This window comes from Egretta garzetta, unplaced genomic scaffold (genome assembly GCF_000687185.1).
Source record: "Egretta garzetta isolate BGI_Z169 unplaced genomic scaffold, ASM68718v1 scaffold14, whole genome shotgun sequence".
Lineage (NCBI taxonomy): Eukaryota > Metazoa > Chordata > Aves > Pelecaniformes > Ardeidae > Egretta > Egretta garzetta.
The window spans coordinates 478592-502038 of NW_009259588.1; the positions used below are offsets into that span (position 1 = coordinate 478592).

At 40.0% G+C, this 23447-nt stretch overlaps 1 protein-coding gene across 1 annotated transcript in view; it reads left to right on the top strand.

Annotated features, from left to right (window-relative positions):
* Nucleotides 1–23447, top strand: part of COL15A1 (collagen type XV alpha 1 chain) — a 113505-nt gene that overhangs the window by 58703 nt on the left and 31355 nt on the right. The window contains 10 exon segments of the mRNA XM_035893433.1: nt 1872–1916; nt 4728–4763; nt 8242–8304; nt 9198–9233; nt 9326–9409; nt 15764–15829; nt 17685–17720; nt 19235–19297; nt 21349–21426; nt 21546–21581. Coding sequence (XP_035749326.1) covers nt 1872–1916; nt 4728–4763; nt 8242–8304; nt 9198–9233; nt 9326–9409; nt 15764–15829; nt 17685–17720; nt 19235–19297; nt 21349–21426; nt 21546–21581 — 543 coding nt within the window.

The following is a 23447-nucleotide window of genomic DNA, read 5'->3' on the forward strand; positions in this document are numbered from 1 at the left end:
TCCCATTTGCGGCGGCGGGCGAGGGGGATTGTCTGTTGCCTCTTGCAGGACACACTTGTAGGCAACTGCCGATCTCTTTTTATGCTGTGCAAGCTTTTCACAGTCAGACACTATTTTGTGAGAACAAATTCTAATCAGAGCCTACCAGTAATTTCACTTTGCTGGAAATAAATATTATTTAGGAGGCGCTTCTGTCGTCACACAGCTCTAGCTGTTCTTCAGTTTCTGACCAAATCTTCGTAATCTTGGAGTCCTGCGTCCAGCTCTGGAGCCCTCAGCACAAGAAGGACATGGAAGTGTTGGAGTGGGTCCAGAGGAGGGCTACAAAAATGATCCGAGGGCTTGAGCACCTCTCTTATGAGGACAGGCTGAGAGAGTTGGGCTTGTTCAGTCTGGAGAAAAGAAGGCTACGGGGAGACCTGATTACGGCCTTCCAGTACCTAAAGGGGGCCTATAGGAAAGATGGGGAACGTCTTTTTAGTAGGGCCAGCTGTGTTAGGACAAGGGGAAATGGTTTTAAACTAGAACAGGGTAGGTTCAGGCTAGATATAAGGAAGAAATTCTTTATAATGAGGGTGGTAAAACACTGGAACAGGTTGCCCAGAGAGGTAGTGGAGGCCCCATCCCTGGGAACATTCAAGGCCAGGTTGGATGGGGCTCTGAGCAACCTGATCTAGTTAGCAGTGTCCCTGCTCACTGCAGGGGGGTTGGACTAGATGACCTCTAGGGGTCCCTTCCAACCCTAAACATTCTATGATTCTATGATTCTATAACAGGCATTGTTTCCAAGTCACTCAGCCATAAATACTGAAAAAATATCTTATTACAGCTGAATCCTGGAATTTTGTTTTCCTGTTGCTGCTTAGTCACTCCACAAAATTTGAGTCAGTAAAGAAGGCACATAAGAACTTTCCTGTAATCATGAAAATGGTTGTGCATACTTACTGGTATTGCATGAAAGCATTATGAGCCACTTACACTGTATGACAGCTCCAGATGTTTCTGGCTGTGTTTGAGTGAAAATAGAGTATCTGTTACTAAGAGGGCTGTAACTCAAAGCAGCTGATAGGAAATAAATTGCAGTTATTTGCACTATATTTGTATCTGTTGATTTTTTTATTAATCTTTTATGAGAAAGTAGTGGTTATGTTTGGAAGTAGAAGTATCAAATTTATTTTGTCTGTAGGGTCAGCTATCATTTCCAGGGGTTCTATTCTCTTTCTTCCACAGATCAGTGTAAAGTTTTGTTGGTGTTTAGTGTCTTGTCTTCATATTACAGATGAAGACAACTCAATCACTTTATTGAATTCTTTTTTTTTCCATTCAACTTTCTAAAATGATCAGTAATGAACTGTTGTTCATTTTACTGTCAATGAGTCGTAATTGTATTTTACAACTGATGTCACAATATAGAGAAAAGAGAGGAAATTGCATCCCCAGATCTTTGTTTCAAGCTACTTTTAAACCTAGAAAGACAATGCTGTGTTGCCTCTGAACTGGTAACATACTTTAATTTTAGCCAAGGAAGCAAATTAAAAAAAATTGTAAGCAATTGAAAGCAATCCCTTGCAACAAATACACTTGGACAACTTTATTTTTAATATTTTCTAAAAATATGTATAGTATGCATTGACAAGATTAACTCTGTCTTTGTAAGTAAAAAAAATCTTTAGAACTTTGCATGATAATGTAGAGCAAGGCAGTATTTATTAGAACAATATATCTAAAACAATGCTTACATTTATTACTCTCTGTTGATACTACTGGTTTCCAACATGGCTTTTGTAACAGTTGTGGTTATAAATTAGGTTTTTTTCTAAGAAAATTTATTGTGAAATGCTACATGGATTTACCAATAAATAACTTTATAGGGTTCTGCAGGAAGACATGGACAGCGTGGGCCATTAGGACCAAAGGTACCCTATGTAACAAGGAACACTTGAAAGCTAACCTATTTTGCTTGGGCATATATTTTTTATTTCTATATTCACAGCATTTGCCTTAAAAGAGCTTTTGTTTAACATTCATATACTAAGTATGGGACTAATTTTGTTCCTGTTTACACTGGGTACCCACCCAGAATGTGTATTAATAGAATTATTTCACATCCACACCAGAACAGGGAGTAAATACCAGCTGGGCTGTTACATTCCAAGGCACTTGATGTAACATGGCATTTTTGTTTAATTTCTTTAGGACATTTGGCAGTTTCAATTTGTCGTTCATGTATACATCATTCTGGTTTCTAAGGGTTTAAATGTATGCTGTTGAAAGAGAAACCTGCAGCGAGAGACTTTCTGGCATGGTCCCAGAAAATGATAGGAAAACACTCTGGAAGGTGCTGGGGGGAAGGGAGATGTCATGACTACTTTGCCTTGGTTTTGATTTGAGCTCAGTAGTGACTGAGTTTTTCCCCTTTGATGCTGCTGTTGGTTAAGTAATCCATGAGAAAAAATGGAGAGATGAAAACCAGAGAAAAAAATGGCAGATTCACAGAATGGGGCCTTAGACAGGAAGAGGCTTTTTCTATTCCTATGTAAAGCTCAAGTACCACTCAGGTTAATAGCACAGCATGACAACACCTTTTCAGCACCTTAAATGTGGAGTTAAAGAAATTTGAAGTCTTCATTGCCGTGGGAAATGACAGCAACATTGAGGGACCAGGAAATGGAAACGGTAGATGGGGGTCCCTATTCCCTCCTCCTAAAATTTACACCTGAGCACACACAGAACAGGTCACTGACTACCCAGAAAGCACATTGACAGCAATAACTGCATGCATCTGTTTGATAGAACAACAGGAATCAAAGATCTGGCCAGTCCCTTATGTCTCAAGTCTATAGAGCTCAGCTTACAGGGCTGAAAAAAGTCCTTCCTTTGGGTACTACTCCTGTTAATGCTGGAGGACCACATTACTTATGAGTGAAAAAATCAACTATTTGCACAGCTTGTGTCTGTGAAAGACACTGCAAAGGACTGACTAGAATAGATGTGCTCTCACATGTTGCTCTATGGACATGAGTAGGTGCTGAGTCTCCATTTTTTGTTAAGAACTTATTCTCTGCCCTTAACTACAAATTTTGTTTCTAAAATATTGTGGAAATACTGTTTTGCAAAGACTTCAGAAACTGAAGTAGCATGATTCCTAGGATTTAGGAACTGGACTGTCTCTGAAAAGGTGATCATAAACCTTAGCCAAGAGACTTCACCTACACTAAGATTTTAGTTGTTTAATCTTGAGTCATTCATCCCCAAGATCATGGAGACATGGAAAGGAACATACAGTTGCCTGACATCTTACAAAATCAGGCACACCACAGCAAAATTAATATAGAGTAGTTATAATGCACTATCATTCTCATGGGGATAAATTTTACACCCACTTTTCATGGTTATAAATTACTTCACTAGGCAACAGTAGCAAAATACAACCACCACCCACTTCCAAAAACCAAGAGCTAACACATCATGAGGAGTTTAAGGTATAGTTACGTTTCATGCATCCTTCATCCTTCGAATACCCCAGACTAGTAGAGCTGTCAGAGAAGGCCTACTGTGATCAAAGTTTTTCTCTCTTTCCTAGCAAGTAAGTATAGATCCAAATTCTGCTTTCACTTTTGTTATTTCAAAAAGCTGTTTTCATTAAAAAGCAGTACAGTCTTCATGCACTCCTAAAAGACAGTAAGCATAGACATAGAATCATGGAATCACAGAAATGTTTAGGTTGGAAAAGATCTTTAAGATCATCAAGTCCAACCATTAACCTAACACTGCCAACTCTACCACTAAACCATGTCCCTAAGTGCCACATCTAGATGTTTTTTAAATACCTCCAGGGATGTAACTCCACCACTTCCCTGGGCAGCCCGTTCCAATGCTTGACAACCCTTTCGGGGAAGACATTTTTCCTACTGTCCAATCTAAACCTCCCCTGGCGCAACTTAAGACCATTTCCTCTTGTCCTATTACCCGTTACTTGGCAGAAGAGACTGACACCCACCTCGCTACAACCTCCTTTCAGGCAGTTGTAGAGAGTGATAAGGTCTCCCCTCAGCTTCCTGTTCTCCAGGCTAAATAACCCCAGTTCCCTCAGCCGCTCCTCATCAGACTTGTGCTCCAGACCCCTCACCAGCTTTGTTGCCCTTCTTTGGACACGTGATATCTTCTCTATCTCACATGAAATAAACTAAATTGCATGTTCTCTGTCTGTAATGAAGCCAAGGAATCATGTCTACTCAGAGCTAGAGTACTGCAGAATCAGTCCCAAAGCACTCATTACATTGCTCGTGGCATGACGCAGTGGCTGGGTACAGGGGGAGAGCAGTATTGTGGGGGAGGCTGAGTTAACTGAGTTAACTGGATTGAAGGAAGATGGCGGAACGTTTGTGGAGACACAAGGTCATTGTGGCATTTGTAGATCTGGACAATGTTACCATGTGCTGATTTCAGACACCAAAATGAAAGTTCAGACACGTGGCTTGATAGATGCTCAGCAAATGTGTGGTGACCAGAAACTCTAAGATATGGGTGGTAACTGGGAGGTTAAACCCCCAGAACCAATTCACAAACATATGCTGAGCACCACTTTACCAAAAATATGCCCTATTTTTGCTAATAATTTTACTTCATTCAGTCTCTTTGTTTGTAAGGAAAGTAACATACATGTTTAAAATGCTTGTAATTACTGTTCACTTTGATATTTATGCCCTACTGTATCTCCGTTTCAGGGAGAAAGAGGCAACATCGGTCCACCAGGTTCAAAGGTGGGAAATTAATTTAATTTGATCTAAAATCTCAGTCATTTCTTCCTCTTAGTTTCCTTTCTTCTTGTAATGCACTCTGGGAATAATGAAGATTTCTTGCTCTGTCAGCATATTAAAGCCCAGGGAGGCTTCTCTGGCAAAACAGAACGCTTTCTCAGCTGAATTGTGATTATCAGGAGCCAGTGTAGCCTGTTGCTTAAGACTTCTGTTTAAAATATGGTTAAAATTGCATTTAAAATCCTCAGGTGCATGATGCCATGGTGTTTTGTGAGGCCACTTACATTTTCACCAGAACAAAAATGAAAATCAGCAAAGTTTATATAAGCTTTGCTTATATATGGCCCCATACTCCTTAATATCATGGTGTTTAGCTAGCACCCCACACCAGAACACTCCCTGCATGACACATGTCTGTGGTACAGTAGTAGATTCATGCAATGTTGTGCAGAGGCCTCAAGAGCCATGCACAACCCCAATCCAGTATTCATCACAGAGGCCACTGTTGTTGCCTATTTCTGTGCTAGAACCTGCTCATCATTCTGCAGCCAGGCTCCTCCTAATCCATACCTGATCACTCAGGAGATACAAGATTATAGAAACGGTGGTTAGAAGGACCTCCAGAAGTCATCTAGTCCCATATCACATTCAAAGTGGTATTATCACCAATGCTAGATCACATCAGCAATGGATTAGTCTCACTGAGACTTAAATACTTCCAGGGAGGTTACAAAACCTTTGTGGGTATCTTGTTCTGATGCTTCACTATCCTCTTTGGAAAGACAGTTTCCCTAATGTGCAGCCTGTACCTCCCAAGCTGTAATTTGTCCTAGCTGTCTAATTCACCCCATGCACCAGCATGCAACCTAGACCTACTGCTCTGGGTCTTCTAGACATGAAACCCCATTGGCAGGGAAACCTGCCAGTTTACACTGTTTTACACAGTGTTAGTACTGAAATGAATGGAGCTGGAGTCCTTCTTTCCTCTCCCTATCATTATCCCCGCCTGTTCCAGTTTGGACTCCTCTTGGAGCCCACCCCAAGGCTTCTGTTTGTATCTGTGCTGGTTTTTGCCAGTCCCTGGCTGACTCACATGCCTTTTGCAGGCATAAGCTAGCAGAGGACAGTGCTGGGACTCATAGAAAATAAAAAAATAAAATAAAACAAAATAAAATAAAATAAAGTAAAATAAAATAAAATAAAATATTTTGGACAGCACTGAAATCAAAAGTTGCTGCAGGAAACAAGATAAAAGCAATTATGAATATACCCTTCTGCTTGCTGGATATTTACAAGAGTATTATCACAGTCTTCTAGCAGCATCTGCTTGTTTATTTTTTAAAAAAAACAACAATATAGCAGGACTCTGCTTGCCATAAATTCCATCTGCTGTACATATTTTGAGTGTTGCCATTTCACAGAGATATTTGTCAGCATGGTAATTAAAGCTGATGCATTGATGCATAGGACATTATTTTAACTCTTCTTTCTAATCTGTTTGAGACTATAGATTATTTTCTTAATTATTATACATACAAGTGCTTTGTTCTGTGGTCCTTGTTCTAGTAATTACTATTGTTGATGTGATAGATGCATTTCAGACACATGCATCTATTGTAAGTGGAGTGACTACAGTGCTATTGAAAAACAATCTATCTCTTCAATCCTCAGATTAAAAAAGATCTTAGTCCTTTTATATTTGAGCAATATGAGCTTCATTCTTAAAATATGGAGGCAGTTAGAAATAAGGATGTCTCTGGACCGTTATTTACCATAAAGCATCTTACCTATCCTGGATGTTTTTTTCCAAATTAAATTTCATTAGGAAAATCAATTGGTGAAATTATTCAGCATTTGTAATAGTAGGAAGCTGATCTGCAGGTACCAACATGCCTGAAATGACAGCATTCTATTGCAGAAATGCTGTTGGTCCAAGGTTATTTCCTCTGCTCAATTACTTTTGCTGCAGATAGATAAATATAATTATAGATACATATAATTTTACACAAGCACTGATGAGACTTAAGTCCCAAGTACTGTTTTTACTAGTCATGTGCGAGCCTAAATCCCAGTAGTTGCTTAGGTGCCTAAATCCTATTAGCATTCAGAGACACCCTTTATCCTGAACTTGTCTATAAAATGAAAATTAGAGTGCTTCAGAAATTATACCTTGTCTTAACAAAATGACTGTTTATTCCTGAGCCACATTCTTTGCTGATCACGGGCAAAAAATAGAAATAACAGTGAGAATAGTCTTTCTTCATGAAGTGGACACGTGAAATGTTTTATGCTGGTGGTTCTGTAGAAAGGCGTAAGAAGAGAGAGGATTTTGCATCGTATGAACTGCTAATTTGAATTTCTTCTATCACACCGGAAATACAGCAGAGAGGACCATTTGACTTTGAATGCTTTGAAACTCTGTTGTTCTTTAAGACACTCCTATAGAGTATTAGATAATTCCAGTGATTTTATTGGGTCACATCCATCCATTCCAGTATCCTGTGTCCAACAATGTCAAAAGCGTATGCACTTTGACCAGATGCTTAGATCAATTTGACCTTATGAAAGGGCAAGTATTACATCATCGTTCTCCTGAGTGACCTCCTAGGCTCCAACAACTTGTGACTCAGGGACTTTCTCAGCTAGAAATGGTGTCTGAAGCAAAATTAGATCTCTTCAAGTGAACTTGATGTCTCTCCTGGAACTCATTCAAACTTCTGCAACTTACAAGACCTTGGAGCAAGGTGCTCTGCCAACTTAACTACACGTCCCACAAACTTCTTCCAGCTATTTCCATTTAATGCCCACTATTTCTTCTATTAGAAGTGTGAGTCCTTAACTACTCTCTACTTTTAGAAGCCTCTACAATATTCTTCACCCACGTCCTCATTTTTCTCTTTTCCTAGCTAAAGAATCATAGCTTATACATTCATGTCTTATATAGAAATCATTCTGTACCTTCCATTATTCCCATTGGCCTTTTCTGAAGTTTTTCTAGTTCCACTAGATCCTTTTCAAGATGGAAAATGTGAACAAACCAGTGCACAGAATTAAAGTTACAGGCATACAATAAGTATATACAGTGGCATAGTAATGTTCTGTGCTCCCAGGTACATTCAGTGCCTCTTCCTCCTCTTCCTCCAGCCAGAGAGTCACTTAACTGAAGGGTGGAAATAACCCATGAAATGTATTTCTGGGGAAAGCAACAGAATTCATCCTTTCGCTAAGCAGAGGTGGGAGCAGTGGAGAAGAATGATTGAAGCTGCATTAGAAAAACCAGCTGGGGGGAAACGGGGGGAAATGGCAGGACGAGTGGAAAGAGCAGATGACTAACAAGATGATGCTGACTCCATGGAGCCCCCCACAAACCTGCCTCCTAGTCCATTCAGAACCATACTGTGTCTCTCTCAAGAGTAATAGCCTCCTGCTTGTATGAAACTGAACACAATTTAGAGAGAATAACAGTATATTTGTTGTGCAGGGTATGCCAGGTACAGATGGAAAACCAGGCTTTCCTGGCATTGCTGGACATCCTGGAGTTATGGTGAGTAGGGCTATCATAATCTGTGACCACGTAACACACACCAAACCTGTCTTAAGGATCAGCAGGAGCTAGTACTGCTAGCAGTGTGTGGAGAGCTGAGCCTGGGCTTGTCCCGCTTAACCTGTAGCAGTTACCTCAGACACCAAACACAGGAGCAAGGTGTCCCTTGCCCTTGCCTCCCTCACCAGTCAGAAGTGATACAGGCATGTCCAGAGGCTAGTTCCAATTTTTTGCTGCCCCTTTTGCTTTTAATTATTCAGAAATCAGCTGTCTTTAATTATAGGGAAGCCAATAGGCTCATAGATGATTTTAATATATTTCTCATGCCTAGGAGCCACAAATATTACAGAGCTCTTTAGCTGGGAAGTCCCATGGCTCGTCCCCTTCGACCTTCCTCTCACTCGTGCCAGACAAGCTGTCTGCGTCCCCAAGTACAGTGAGTTGTATCGAGGGGCTAATCAAGCTTAGAAATAACCTGCCTGAAAAATGACTGTTTAGCTCACCTGTGTTCACCTGTCCGGTCCACTGGGCAATCCCGGACACAACTGAGGTGTTTAATGCTGAAAAAGGAAGGAGCAGCCAGGCGTGGCTGATTTCAGTGCAGTGAAAGAAAGTCTTGTTGAATTAATTCCCAGCTAATGAAATGTTCTGTGTGCACTTGCTTCTGATCATCTGTGAACTCTGTCAAGCACGCTGGGAAATACTTTTAAACATCAAATCCTCAGACGGTCTGAGTTGAAACCACTTTGCCTAATCTGTGGTTTGAGAAAGCTGGGGATCGGTCATTCTGTACCTGCATTTTACTGTTGTGCTTTTTGTGAAGCTAAAGAAAGCACATTTTCACAATTTTTCCTTTAAATCACTTACGCTCATTTTTTTTTTATCACATGCAGGGTCCAAAAGGGGAGAAGGGTGACCCAGGACCTCAGGTGAGACTGTGTGAATTTCATTCTTTCTGAGAAATCTGTGTGAAATGTAGTACTTAGTAAATGGGGTTTCCACCGTAATGCTTTTGAAATAGGGTGAACCAGGACAGGATGGGAACAGTATTGTGGGACCACCTGGACCACCAGGACCACCAGGACCAATCATAGCAATACCTGAGGTAAGCGTGTTTGTCAAGCATTTAAAGTCTCTATAGGCACAAGCAGATAATAAACTGGCAATTCTGCTGTTGATGTTCAGGTCATAAGTCTGCTCCTCAAAACAAAAGATCTCAGTACATCTCTGTATCAAGTGGATTTGTTTTGTAAAGTTGAAATAGGAAGGAAAGGGGGTGAAGAGCTTATATACAAGAATTATGAAGTCATGCTGAGAGCTTCTCACAAACTCTCCAGGTGATTCTGCAGGAGTTGTGAACATCAAATAAAAATCAACAGGGGAATATAAAACTGGGAATGTTTAAGAAAGCAAGGCATCTGAGACAGAGCACTATGTAGGAGAGAGATATGTTGTGTTTTCTGACAGGTGTCCAGTATACAAACCAGAACACCAGACTCTGTTGTGGAAGCAACAGCTAAAAGTACCAAAGGGTAAAATGCTAGAAGTTCATAAAAACTGTCCAATATCCTTTAGCTGCATGTATATTTTCAGTCAGTTTTGCTTTGTGTACATCAGCCTTTGCAAAAACAATACTAGCAGAAGTAATGAAGACTAGAGATTAGGATGAATCCTGTTTCAAGCTGACAACAAAAATCCTTGTAGTTGGCTTGATATGACATTAAGATCTGGAGAAGCTGTGAGTGGCTGCAGGAAATTCTTCACCTCTGAGAGATGAAGGTGCCTAAAACAGCCAGACTCGTCCATAGGAATGCCTATAACAGCAGTAATAAGTGATTTGTGATTGCTGGAAGGGAAAAGTCCCAGCTGATAAATCTGTGTTAGGGGGAGCTGGGCACCAACTTTATCATAAAGCTGAGCTACACATAACATTTTTTGTTGACTGAAACAACTAGGCTTTCACTTAGGTTTCTGCTACTGTTAGCAAATACAGCATAAATTGGCATGCCATAGCCTACATAACCAGTCCCAAAAGAGTTGGGTTTTTTACTGAGTTTACTGGATATTTACCCAGAATCTTAGGATCCATGATCTTGGATGAGCGTAATTATAGATTCACAGAAATGTTGGTTGGAAGGGTGTCTGAAGATCAGCTAGTTCAAAGTCATGCTCAAAGTGGGACTGTCACCAGCTCTACACTTTAACATGTTTCTGTTGGAGTTTCTGGGAAATTTCTCAATAGCTGTGACAGAAATGCTGATGTAAAATTCATGCTCTTTCTCACAGCTCTGCCATGGTGTCACTGTTGGGCCTTAACTCTTATCAGTGACTAAACAGCTCTGTTTGCAGTAATAATGAACCTGAATGTGTTGTTCCTTAGCTCATTAATGCTTGAAAAAACACTGTGAGAGCCTCAAAGGGAGGACAGTATGTATAAGAAATGTAAAAATATTATTGAAGCTGACATAGAAAACTACTGACATTAGTTTGCTGGAGGCTGCATGGCTCCCTACACATTGTGATAGTCACAGTCCATGAGTCTATCTAATGTGTAGCTATATCTGGAGAAACCTAACATGCATCCTCCAAATTCTCCAGAAGTTCTGTATGAACTACCTTCACCATGCATTACAGAAATGTATAGAGCCTGGTAAAAGCTGTATTGTGTTAGGTGTATTACAAACCCTTACAGAAACGCATTTCCTTCTCTAAATACCTTGGAGTTTAAGAAGTAAGCTCTCTCACAAAGTAGGGTGCATATTATGTATGGCTTTATGTACAATTGCAGTAAAAAGGTATTATGCGGGAGTACAGCTAGAACTGTCTATCCTCATATGCTACAAATCCTCTATATTGTTAATCAAATGATTTCTCTGAGGACTTGGTATGCTCGATTTTGATACAGTTAATTAAATGTGTGTGTAAGTACATGTCACATGTATGACATTGAGTTCTACCTACCTGACAAATGTTTGTGTAAGAACAGGACCTTTGCTGATTTTATATTTGCTGGGATAGAAGATTAAATTATTCAAATATATTTAGTTGACTCAGTCTCTCATTTTCTGTAGTTAGCTTCAGATATGGAAAGAACTACTGCAGGTAGACCTATCAATTGCAGTTGGAATTACAGAACTAAAATAAATACCAGTACCAGCTGTTGTAATGTGGATATTGGCTTGATGTGGGTAGAGCAGCAGAGATCAATTAAGTGATCTAGGTGAACCACAGGGCAGTTAGAGAGATCGATCCCCGGGTCAGGGTCTATTAGTTCACACATTTAACCATTGTGTAGCCAAAGACAGCAATACTTCTTGGGCTATAGAATTCTAATGGACTGATCTATCAGAGTTGGAAGGAAGTTGTCTTATGAAGGTCTGTGTGGCTACAACTAAACAGATTTTATGCTTCTTGATCAAAATAAAACAAAGAGCTGGTGCAGTTTCAGTATTGTTGAAATATTAAGATCTGACGTGGACAACTGTGGCTCAGGGCCTGGCCTCACCATTACCTGACCAATAGCACATTGATTGAACTGCACTGAAAAGTGGACCTTGGTTTTCTCCTCATTTAACCTGGTCCCTATGTGAAATAAGGGGATTTGATTCATAGAATCATAGAATCATGGAATCGTCTAGGTTGGAAAAGACCTTTAAGATCATCAAGTCCAATAGTTAACCTAGCACTGCCATCCCACCACTAAACCATGTCCCTAAGCTCCTCATCTATCCTTCTTTTAAATACCTCCAGGGATGGGGACTCGACCACCTCCCTGGGCAGCCCATTCCAGAGCCTGACAACCCTTTCGGTGAAGAAACTTCTCCTAATGTCTAACCTAAACCTGCCCTGGCGCAGCTTCAGACCATTGCCCCTCATCCTTTCGTCCATTACTGGGGAGAAAAGGCCGACCCCCACCTCGCTACAGCCTCCTTTCAGGTAGCTGTAGAGGGCAATAAGGTCTCCCCTCAGCCTCCTCTTCTCCAGACTAAACAACCCCAGTTCCCTCAGCTGCTCCTCGTAAGACTTGTGCTCCAGACCCCTCACCAGCTTGGTTGCTCTCCTCTGGACATGTTCCAGCAAAACATTGTCTTTCTTGTAGTGAGGGGCCCAAAACTGAACACAGTATTCAAGGCGTGGCCTCACCAGCACCGAGTACAGGGGCACGATCACTTCTCTATGCCTGCTGGTCACGCTATTCCTGATACAAGCCAGGATGCCATTGGCCTTCTTGACCACCTGGGCACACTGCTGGCTCATATTCAGCCGGCTGTCAACCAGTACCCCCAGGTCTTTTTTCACCAGGCAGCTTTCCAGCCACTCTTCCCCGAGCCTGTAGCGCTGCATGGGGTTGTTGTGACCCAAGTGCAGGACCCGGCACTTGGCCTTGTTGAACCTCATACAGTTGGCCTCGGCCCATCGATCCAGCCTGTCCAGGTCTCTCTGCAGAGCCCTCCTCCCCTTGAGCAGATTGACATTCCTTCAGGAGCCACTTCAAGTAAGATTAAACTGAGGTCTGCAATGAAACCCAGCCCTTCCCAGGCTTCTGCAGTACTTACAACACCGTGGGTCTTGGAGGCTTGCAGTCCTTTTTGCCTCTGTTGCCTTCTGCTGTCAGACAGGAAGTCTGCTCTGAACTTTCTTGTTAAAAAAACAATGTCCCTCAGTTTGCTGCTGTTTGATATTCAAAAATGCTAAAATAAATACTCCACATCCTATATTGGCTATTTTGCTCTTTTGGAGCATAATCTCTGATAATCAGTGTATTTTCATGCATGGAATTATGATAACCAGTAAACCATATTAATTGTTGCTATGATTTTCTCACTCCAATTTAGTTCAGTACAGTACAGAGCTAATTTTGAATAATTTTACTGGATTTAAATTTAAAACTTTTAAACAATTATCTATTACTGTCATTATTTATCCATAGTGTAGGTACAAGAACTGAATGAAAGGCCTGGAAAAGGTTAATGTTGGGGGTGTAAAGAAAATGTCAAAGGATTTTGTGTTTCTTATGTTCTTTCTGTAATTCTAAGAAGGGCTATGCATGCCATTTGGATACAAAGCTGAAGATTTACTTAGAACCCAGCCCAGATGATCACACTAAAAAATATTGTTTCTTCTTCTCCATAACAGTGAAGAAAATATGAAAAACAACATTGTCCTTACTTTGTAGTCAGCACTTTCTGAACTGATCTGATGTGTTGAGAAGTTACATTCCTGGATTGTTGCTATTAAAATGGCTTGCACATCCAAAAAGGAAGATAACTAACTATATACCTGGAACAGGTTGTGAATAGTGCAATCTTTTTCTCTAATCATCGTCCTTGTACCCTCTATTCTCATATCTTCTTCAGCATTGTGTACAAGTTTTGACCTTCTAACCACAATTTCCATTTGCAACTAAATTCTATGTATAAAATATACAAAGTGCCTGATCCCAAGCTCAGCAAAGCCTTTGGGATTCTTTCCACTGACTTCAGTACAGTTTGGATTGAGCCCCCCAAAAAATTAATGCTGAGTAATTCCACAATGAAAAGACAGTGTAAACTCAGGGTTCCTGGATTTCTGCCACCAGCTGTAGATAAAGCAGAACAATTGCAGCAGCAGGACTCTTTTATTGCTATCATTAAAGTAACAGCCCATGTCTTGTTCCCTTTTGGGCCATAGAGAGCTGGGAACACTGTGGGACCATCCGCATTGTGCTACCCCTGCAGCAATGTAGTAGAGAGCTCATGCAGACTGGGAGACGGAGTGCTGCCTGCAGGACTTAAGCTGTCTTTCTATTTGACAATTTTCTGGTGGTCTTTGTAAAACATGAGGACAGGGAGCAGGTAGCAGCACCCAGTAGAAGCAACAGGCTTTAGCTACATGAATCGTGAAACTTTCACCTACAACATTTATGTGGAGCAAGCACTTACATATTGTCTATCCTGAACTGTAATGTATTACCATATGATATCATATTGTCAACAACTATTTAAACCAGGAAGGTAGCTATCTAAAACCAAAATGAAACCAAAATGAAAGCCTAATAATAACATCAGGACAAGAATCTGATTGCGAGCAGCCAACATGGATTTGCTAATGGCAATTCATTCTTCACCAAAATGATTGCTTGTCTGTGGGCAAGGGATGGGCACTGGTTGTTGTACACCCCGACTTTAACATGGCTTCTGATGCAGTCTCCCATAGTCTTGCTACCACCAAACCGATGACCTATGAAGTGGATAAGCAGATGATAAAATTGTTGGAAAATTGGCTTAATTGATGTACTCAGAGGGTTGTGATTGGCATTAATGAGGCTGCTTCTGGAGTACTTTGTCCAGCTGTGAGATCCCCAGTAAAAGGAAGTTATTGACATAATGGAGCAAGCCCCGTGCAGGGCTGCCAAGATAGTCAGGGGACTGGAGCACTGAGAAAACTGGATCCGCTCAGCCTGGAGGAAAGAAGGCTAAGGAGGGGCTTTGTTGCTGTCTACAACTACCTAATCAGAGGATACAGAGAAGATGGAGGCACCCTCTTCTTGTGCGTGTATGGCAATATTACAAGATGTAACAGATACCTGTTGGAATATGGGAATTTCCAAATAAGGAAAATCTTTTTATCCTGATGATGCTCAAATACTGGAACTAATTGTCCAGAACAGTTGTGGCATTTCCATCCTTAGAGGTGTTCAAGACTTAACTGGACAAGTGCCTGAGTGACCTGATCCAATTAGACCTGTATTGAGGATGGGGTTGGACAGGATTATGTCCAAAGGTCCCTATCCACCTTCATTATTCTGATTCTGTGATCGAATTATGCAGAAATGCCTGAGCTAATGCTGAGCTCACTAATTCCAGGATAGGAAGCAGTAAAATAGCATTGCTATTGCACTGCTCTGTTCAGGCTTCTTGAGGCTTGCAGCTCATTAGCTTAGGTGCTGCTCCAAGTGGCTATGCTGTTTTGGGGCTCCATGCTAGTTTCACTGATTGGAGACAGCAGCATGATCAGAGCTGACTTAGAATCACTGCATAGTGTAATTCAGACATGTCCAGAATATAATTGTAACTTCAACTCTACGACAGGATGAGTGTGGTCAGACAGATTCACCATCTTAGAATGCCAGTGACGTATTGGAGTACAAAATCTTCATTTTGATCTTTATCATACTGAGGAGAAATTGCTTCAGGCTGCAATATTTGGTGTCATATTTTTCAAATTAAAAATGAGAGTCAGTTAATTAAAGTTTTGAAAGCATTCTGAGATTAACATAAAAAGTGTAAAATAAATGCTAGGTTTTGTTATTCCAGATGTATAACAAAAATCAGAAGTAGAGAGCCTTTTCTGTGGCCCTATTTGTGTTTTTCTCCCCATAGTTATAAAGGGATGCTTTAACTGTGTATAGATTTCCAAAAATGTATATGTGCCATAGATTTGGTATTTGAAATAACCTGTTCCTTAACCACTTTTTTAGCCACTACTCAATGATACAGATGAAATTTTGAACTTTACTGGAATTAAAGGACTGCCTGGGCCTCCAGTGAGTATATGCCGCTTTATTAAATCTCCAGATTTTCTCTGTTGTCACTGTCTCCTTTTAAGTATCAGCTCAGAGATGAGTTTCCTATGCTTCAGAATTGTGTTCATGCTAACTTCAGCACTAAGCTCTGTAGAAGGACTTCAGGGCAGAACTGAATTCTGTGTGAATGAATTGCTTTTACACATTTGTATGAAAAAAAGGAATCAGCTTAGCTCTGAATCTGAACTGTACACTCAGAATGACAGAAACGTAGAACCTACGCAAAAATAGGGACTAAGATTTACACAGCATTTCTTCCATTTTTTTCTTGTTTTTCAAGTCATAAAATGTTGGGATAAAGTATTTTGCTCAGTTCTGCTTGAGACTGCAACTAGGAATGCTAGGTTCCTGTGTGAATTTAATCTCACAGCAATTATAGCTGTGGATGAAAAGCTGGAGATTTCATGAGAGAACAACAGGTGTGGAACTTCAGGTTCTGTTTTGCAGCAAGGAGTATAGCTGGAAAAAAGTTCAGTCGAATATTTGAAGTTCTGAATGCTTCTTGGTAATAATTTTGAATTCCTAGGACTGGATCCAAAGAGAATTTTACCTTTTTCAGGCTCTGGAGTCTCTTCAAACTTGCCTGAAAGTCCTCAATATATTGTGCTTTGCAAAATTTTGATCCTCCCAAATGAAGCATCTTCACATCTAGTTTCATTTGTGGGCTGTTGTTTGTGTATTTTGTTTTATCTGTTTTCTTGCTTGTGAGCATATTTCTCTCCCTCATATTCAATCCCTGATAAAACAAGGAAGACCAGAATGTGTGTACCTGATAGTAGAATTTCACTCTACATAGCCATAGTTGGAAAAAACATGTATCTTATTAATAGAACTGTCTCAAAACAAGTATTTACTAAATCTGTCAGTGAACTGGGCAGAAGGGCATTAGCTCCAAAACCAGCTTTTAACCTTTATCTGTTAGCCCAACATGCCTCTTTTCCACTTGTCACATAGTAGGATGGCATCATATGATTGTGGCTGCATCCAGCTGTGCTTATGGTAAAACAGCTTTCATGGAAGAGTATTTTGATGTATTTCCCAAAGATCTGATTCTCCTAATCCCTGGACATAATAGGATGCCAGGGTAGGATGGGCACTCTTGCGTGAGCTCTGTTACTGCAGGTAGTTGCTATCCAAGCCTTAGATGACAGGTTCTCAAAATAACATAGACGAGTGGGCTCATGAGCTCAGCAGAAATGCATTGGTTTGTAACAGTTGTTAAGAAAGTTGTAGGTCCTGTAGCTCCAACTGCAGTCTCTGAGCTCATCCTGGTCAGGGAACAGGTGCAGTCTCATAGTGGCTCTGGTAATACGCATCCAGGCGGCCTGAACTAGAACTAATATATCTTTCTGCAGATATCACAGTGGGGCAATCTTAAATATTCCCAGTATAAATCCAAATCCGTGATTCTATTCACAGCCTATTATACACTCTATTTTCTACCCACAGACAACCAGGAGAAAAATGGCAAAGGTGGGAGGGCTACTGTGATCTCCATGCTGGAATCTGGAAAAGATTCAAAGTAGGCTAAATTACGGTTGCATGCCTTTCATATGTGGAAAATGCCACCTTTCTTCAGCCTTTCCTAGATCTATGTCCCTCCCATTTTGGAAAGTAAATGCTAATGTCCCAGAAAAAGTTAGAAGCACAGGGCATTGTGCAGTCTTCACAACTTTACCACAGGCTGAATAAAATTCTTAATCCAGTTTCAGATCAGTTAACATTCACAAATTATGCAATACATAGAAAATGCATACTCTGTTTTGCAAGTCTGTAATATTTGTTTGCAAGGGGGTGGTTTTTTTGCATTTTGCAGGGGCCAGATGGCAAGCCAGGTCTACCAGGATTTCCTGTAAGTATTATGTTGCTTATATTTAAGTAAGTATTTTTCAATATAGTTTAATATTTTAAAAATTTATATTGTACAGAATTTACACAAAGTCTAATAGATGTTCATATGGGAGACTGTAGGTCTTTATGGAATCAACAGCTATGGTAGAAATTAACTCTGCTGGAGACAAAGCATGCTGTGATATGCACATTTCGTATTTCTGCTTATCTCAGAATCGGTGTAAATCTAACTGTAATTGACTCTGATGAAAAATTATGACCTAAAGAAAAGACCTATGCCATTTATGAGAAACAAATGGAACAAATGAACTTCTAAAAGTTATCTTCATATGTATATGTAATTGTATGATTCTTTAGTCTTTTTTTGTCACCACTACAGTGTACAGTAAAGCCCTACCCTTTTTATTTTATCCTTTAGGAAATATTTATTATTTTTTATAATAACATAGTGGTGCCACCATAGAAGCATTGCACAGCCATAGTATCAAAAGGTGCCTCATATTATGACACCTACCTATTCTGCTCAGACTGCCACACCTTATAAACATTATCTGCCTTGTGACTTCATACAGGATTGATTATACTACTATATTTATATTCTATATAATGTGATAGAGTTATTTTCCCTTGTCATGATTGTTTTACAGTGCAGATGTGTGCATATGGTCTCAGGATATTTTTTCTATTGCCTGAGAATTACTAAGAAGAAAACTGGGAAAGCTGACAAATGATGTTGACAAAATGCTGGCAAATTGCCCAAAACTCTACAGAAGGTTGTTTACTAAGTCCTGGGTATTGTGGACTGGACAGGAAGCCAAAGAAAGGGGGGAAAAGCTCCTTAAAAATACTTTATATTTGAAAAAGAGCTGACAACATTTAGAAAGTGATATAATGAATTCTTAGTCTCTCTGTCATTTACAGAATTCCTACAGACATGAAAATACCATTCTTGTTCTTATCTCAGGTCTTTTCTTTATCTATTCACTAATGCAGAAATCATGTAGACTTGAATTTAGTTCTTGGTGGGTAAAAAAAAAAGCTTCTGAATGCACTTATAATGGAAGACTGTAAAACAAAATGTGATCTGAGCAGAACACTTTTACTACAGAACAGACAGAAATGATCTCATTTTCAAATATATAAACTCTATTTCCCATAAAAATATTTTTAAAGTACTGTTAAAAATATAGCTTCAGAAATTCTGCTGAAAATCAGTCTGACCGAGTGATCGTGGAGGGAGAAAGAATTGAGTAGGGAGGAAATAGAGAACTTTAGGCTGAATTTCCACTCCTCTTTGTGAGTGTGTGTGTATCGCCTACACTGTAACAAACAGCAGGGTTTTTTCTTTTGTTCTTTGATTCAGACAGCAATTTAGTCTTGTAAGGGTTCTTAGATTGCAACCAGAGTGATTCAAATTCAAGTTTTCCAGTTATTTAAAATTACATTTATTAAAATGGCCTAGCTCCATATTCTTAGCAGATCTCACCATGGCTTTATGTACTTGGTTTTGCTTAGGGCCCTCGGGGACCAAAGGGTGATACTGGTTTGCCTGGATCACAAGGACTCAAAGGACAACAGGTAAGAGAAAATGCCTAGGGAAAAGTACATGCTGCAAAATGTGTTAGATGGCAAATACTTTGTGACATTTAAAGTTTAATGATTCTAATTTTATAAGGGATTGGGATGTTAATAAGTTCATGTTAAAAATTTACTAAGTGGAAATTGAAAGAGTGCTAAACAAAATACCTTGATGTAATCCTACTGAGAGCTAATGTTCCTGCCCCAGTGTTGAAATACTGCAGTGCACTTATCACTTCTGCAGAAATACTTCTGCACTTGTCAGAATAAGTTTACATAAACATTAAGCATGAGGTGACCTCTTCTTGCAAGTTCATTGTCTGTGCTGACACCCTGGGATCCTAACTGAAAGGCCAAATAAAAAAAGGTTAATCTTTTCCTCCTCCTTCAGCATAGAGGGCTTTGCCTACAGAATGAAGACTGCAGTTTTCCATTCCCAAAGAAAGTATAATACTTGGGGAGCTCTGTCCTTAGGATCCTTTCTCTTATTTCTGCACAACAATGTTTATTTTCTAGCACTGCTGAGAGGTGACTAAGGACTGACTCTGCTATTTTGTAAATACTGCAACTGTTGTTCTGTTTTTCTTCCCCTTCTAATCCACCTGCAGGAAGCAGGGGAGAGGAACATCTAAGTTATTACAATCTTGGGGATAACAAAAAGAAAAACAAAAACACTTTCTGCTTATTCTTTGTAAGTAGCTGACCTCACTTTCTCACAAGTAATAGGATGGCTTGGAAATGGTTAATTATGGCTTGAAATGGGATTTTAGATGAACAGCATCTTCATTGCTCAGAAGGAAATATCTCAGGCCACAAATACCAGTCCCCTTTTGTCATAAGGATTCCTGTTGCTTTATGGAGTGCATAAAATGATCAAACTCAACCTTAAAACCAGTTGGGTGGGTTTTGGTTTGTGTTTGTGGGTTCTTTTTGTTTGTTTGTTTGTTTGTTTGGGGGGGAGGAGGGGGGGGCGTCTTGGCTTCTGCTGTCCACACTGGAAGGAACTCAAACCTTTGACGCCATTATATTTTATATCCACATAAGTGATGTTTCTGAGGCTGATTCTGAGGCGTGAACACCAGGTTATGCTCAAGAGTGATGAAGCTGGGAACCACAATAAAGCTGCAAAGACACCTAGAAGCATTTTGCTTTAAGGATCATGAGATGCTTCTGCTGCAACCTCAGGTCCATAAAATAGGTCCATAAAAACCACAGAAGATAAAGTCAATGAAGCCAAGCCTTAGGGAGACTCCAAAAATTTAAGAACCTGCAAGAGGAACTGAGTTATAGCACTTCCTGCTCAGTGGAAGTGCTATAACCTGGACTGTCATTTTAACCAGCAATGCAACTGTTAGTTTCAAGCCAGATTTCTTCCATTAGAGATCTTGGGAAAGCTATTGTGCCAAGCTGCCTTAGCTAGGAGGAGGAAAGTTACAGCTGAAAGTGGGAACCATGCACTGGCACTGAGCAATGACAATTCATGGTTGTGGTGACGTTATTCAATGGAATTACCCCTTGAAGAAGTGGAATGCAGAGGGTCATAATTTGAATGCTGGGAATTGGCCTTTATTAAAGGTAATGAGGCTGCATCATGCCAGGCGTATAGAGAGAATAATTCATGCTTTCCTGATAGTAACATCAGGACACTTAGTGTTCTATCAAGATTTTACATTTCCAGCAGGATCAATGTCTAAGCTGATGGTACACAAAAAGACACCTTTGGCAGCAATCACTTGTGAACACAGCATGTTTCACATAGTTACTCTATTGAGAGCAATTAAGACTTTTTAAAAAAAATAAGTACTTATTCATCTCACAGAGGCTTACAGGAGCAGGATATTTTTAGTGTACTTTATTATGTTTTAAGGAAGATCAGACTTTTTCTCCCCCAGAATCAAGCTTCGCCCTTACTCACATTGATATAATTTTATGTTTAATATCACAGCATGACTAATCTATCATGCTTCAAACCACAGTAATGTTGCTTTGACTTCTTCTGATTCATTGAGAACTGCTTTGTAAATTCTATAGAATTACTTTGATAATTGCAGGGTGAAAAGGGAGAACCAGGAGCTATCATTGCTGCTGATGGATCTTTAACTGAATTATTAGGAAGAAAAGGGGACAAGGTGAGTTAATACTGTTCTGTGTTCCTCCAGAATGTTTGGTGGCCTTGTTACCAGCCACCTCTGCTGGATACTACAGGAGTTCTCCTTGTAATTGCTCTACGTGTGTCTGTCCTCAACAGGGTGAAGCTGGAGTGGTGGGGCCGGTGGGACCAATGGTAAGGCATTTCCAAAGATGGGTGGATTGTTTTTTTTATTTTGCTTTGGTTTTACAGGCAATAGTAAATGTAAAGGTAGTTTGTTTTACCTTTTCATTCCTTCTGAGTAGGGATGATAAGGAGTATTTGTGCTTCAGGATGATCAATGTCCTTCATAAAAGAATGTGGTTGTTAGATATGTGGTGCTGTATACTACTGACTTGATTCAGAATTTAAATTCTGGTAACACAAATGTATCCATTACTATCTAAACAGACAGTGAAATATCATCAGAGCTAGAAACTTACATAACTTATGACTCTGAGTGAGCTAGGTTTGTTTAGCCCTGAAGATAAAAGGCTGAGAGGTGCTCTAGCTGCTCCCTGCTACTCCCTGAAAGGGAATCATAGAACAGACAAAGTCAGGTCCTTCTCAGAGGTACACAGGAAAAAGACAAGTGCCAATGATCACAAGTTCCAGCAAGGGAAATTCAATTAGATTTAAGGACAAAAATTCACAGTAAAAGTGATTGAACACAGAAGTAGGTGCTCAGAGGAACAAGGTGCTGAGCAGCATGACCTAAATTGGAAGTTCGTCTTGCTTTGAGCAAGAGGTTGTACTAGATGATCTCTAAAGGACTCTACCAATCAAAATTATTCCTTATTTCTGAGATTTACATCAAAGCAACTGACTACATCAGGCTCAATTTCTGTCAGTGCCAATAATTTGCAACTGCCTTGGATTCTCAGGAAGCTGCAAATCAGGCAGTAGAGTCAGACCATTTACTGAGATCAGGATTTAGAGGCCTTCTTTCAGGTACTTGTCAATATTTTTGACTGGACACAAAACGTTGTATCAAAGCACAATAAAATAAGAACAGTTGCCCAGACTCAATAGTATTAGAGCAGGAATTAATTTCTTCTAGTCTATTATTCCAAAGATCAAGGATATTGAGTGTTTCTTTACTTCTGCCTTTGATGTAGCCTGGTCTCTGTTGTGCCTAAGTGAATGTTAGTAGGTGGTGTCGTTTCTTGTGCACCAAGGTGTGTAGCTGACTTTGCCATCAGTTTCTGTGGTCTTTAAAAGGAGCTAACTGCGTGTGTTGAGTAACTGCTTTCTTAATTACTGTTTATCAAAATGCCTTGAGGGAGCTATCCTAACTTAGCAGAAGGGGAGTTCCTTTTCTCCTTCTTTGTATGACTGCAAGATGAGTCTATCCTTTCTCCTTCACATAGAATTGTAAAATAATTTGGAATGGAAGTGAGCTTTGGAGATTATCTAGTACACATCACTGCCACTGGTCTATTTAGCTCAGGGACTTGCCCAGTTGGGTTTTTAACAACTCTTAGGATAGAGATTCCACAGCCTCTCTAGTCAGCACATTCTAGTATTTGACAACCTTCTGGGTAAAAAAAAGTTTTTCCTTATATTTATTTGGAATTTCTCATGTTCTAGCTTGTGTTCGTTGCCTCTCATCCTATTGCTATGCACCCTTTAGGACATGGCCTTTTTCTATCAGCCCCAAACGCTGTGTTTACTGTCACACGATGCTTCATATGTTCAGCATGCAAACAAGGCCATTCAGAGGAAGTTTTTGCCAGCACTGGTGCGAATGATTATGCTGCAGGAGAATTTGGCACACAGAACTTGTCTCAAGACTTTGCTCAGCCAGTTCCTCTTGTTAATGCAGAGCTCTAGTTTGATCATTGCTGCTAATGGGGATGATTCATTTCAGTGTCATCCCATAGAAAAAAATCCCTTTGTAGTCAGTGGGAGTCCTGTGCAGCAAGAATATATAGACTTCAGAGTGCTGGGCCAGAGCCTCTGTGACATAACTTATCGAAGTTTATGTTACAATGCTTCTGTTCCACTTTGCACAAAGTAAGA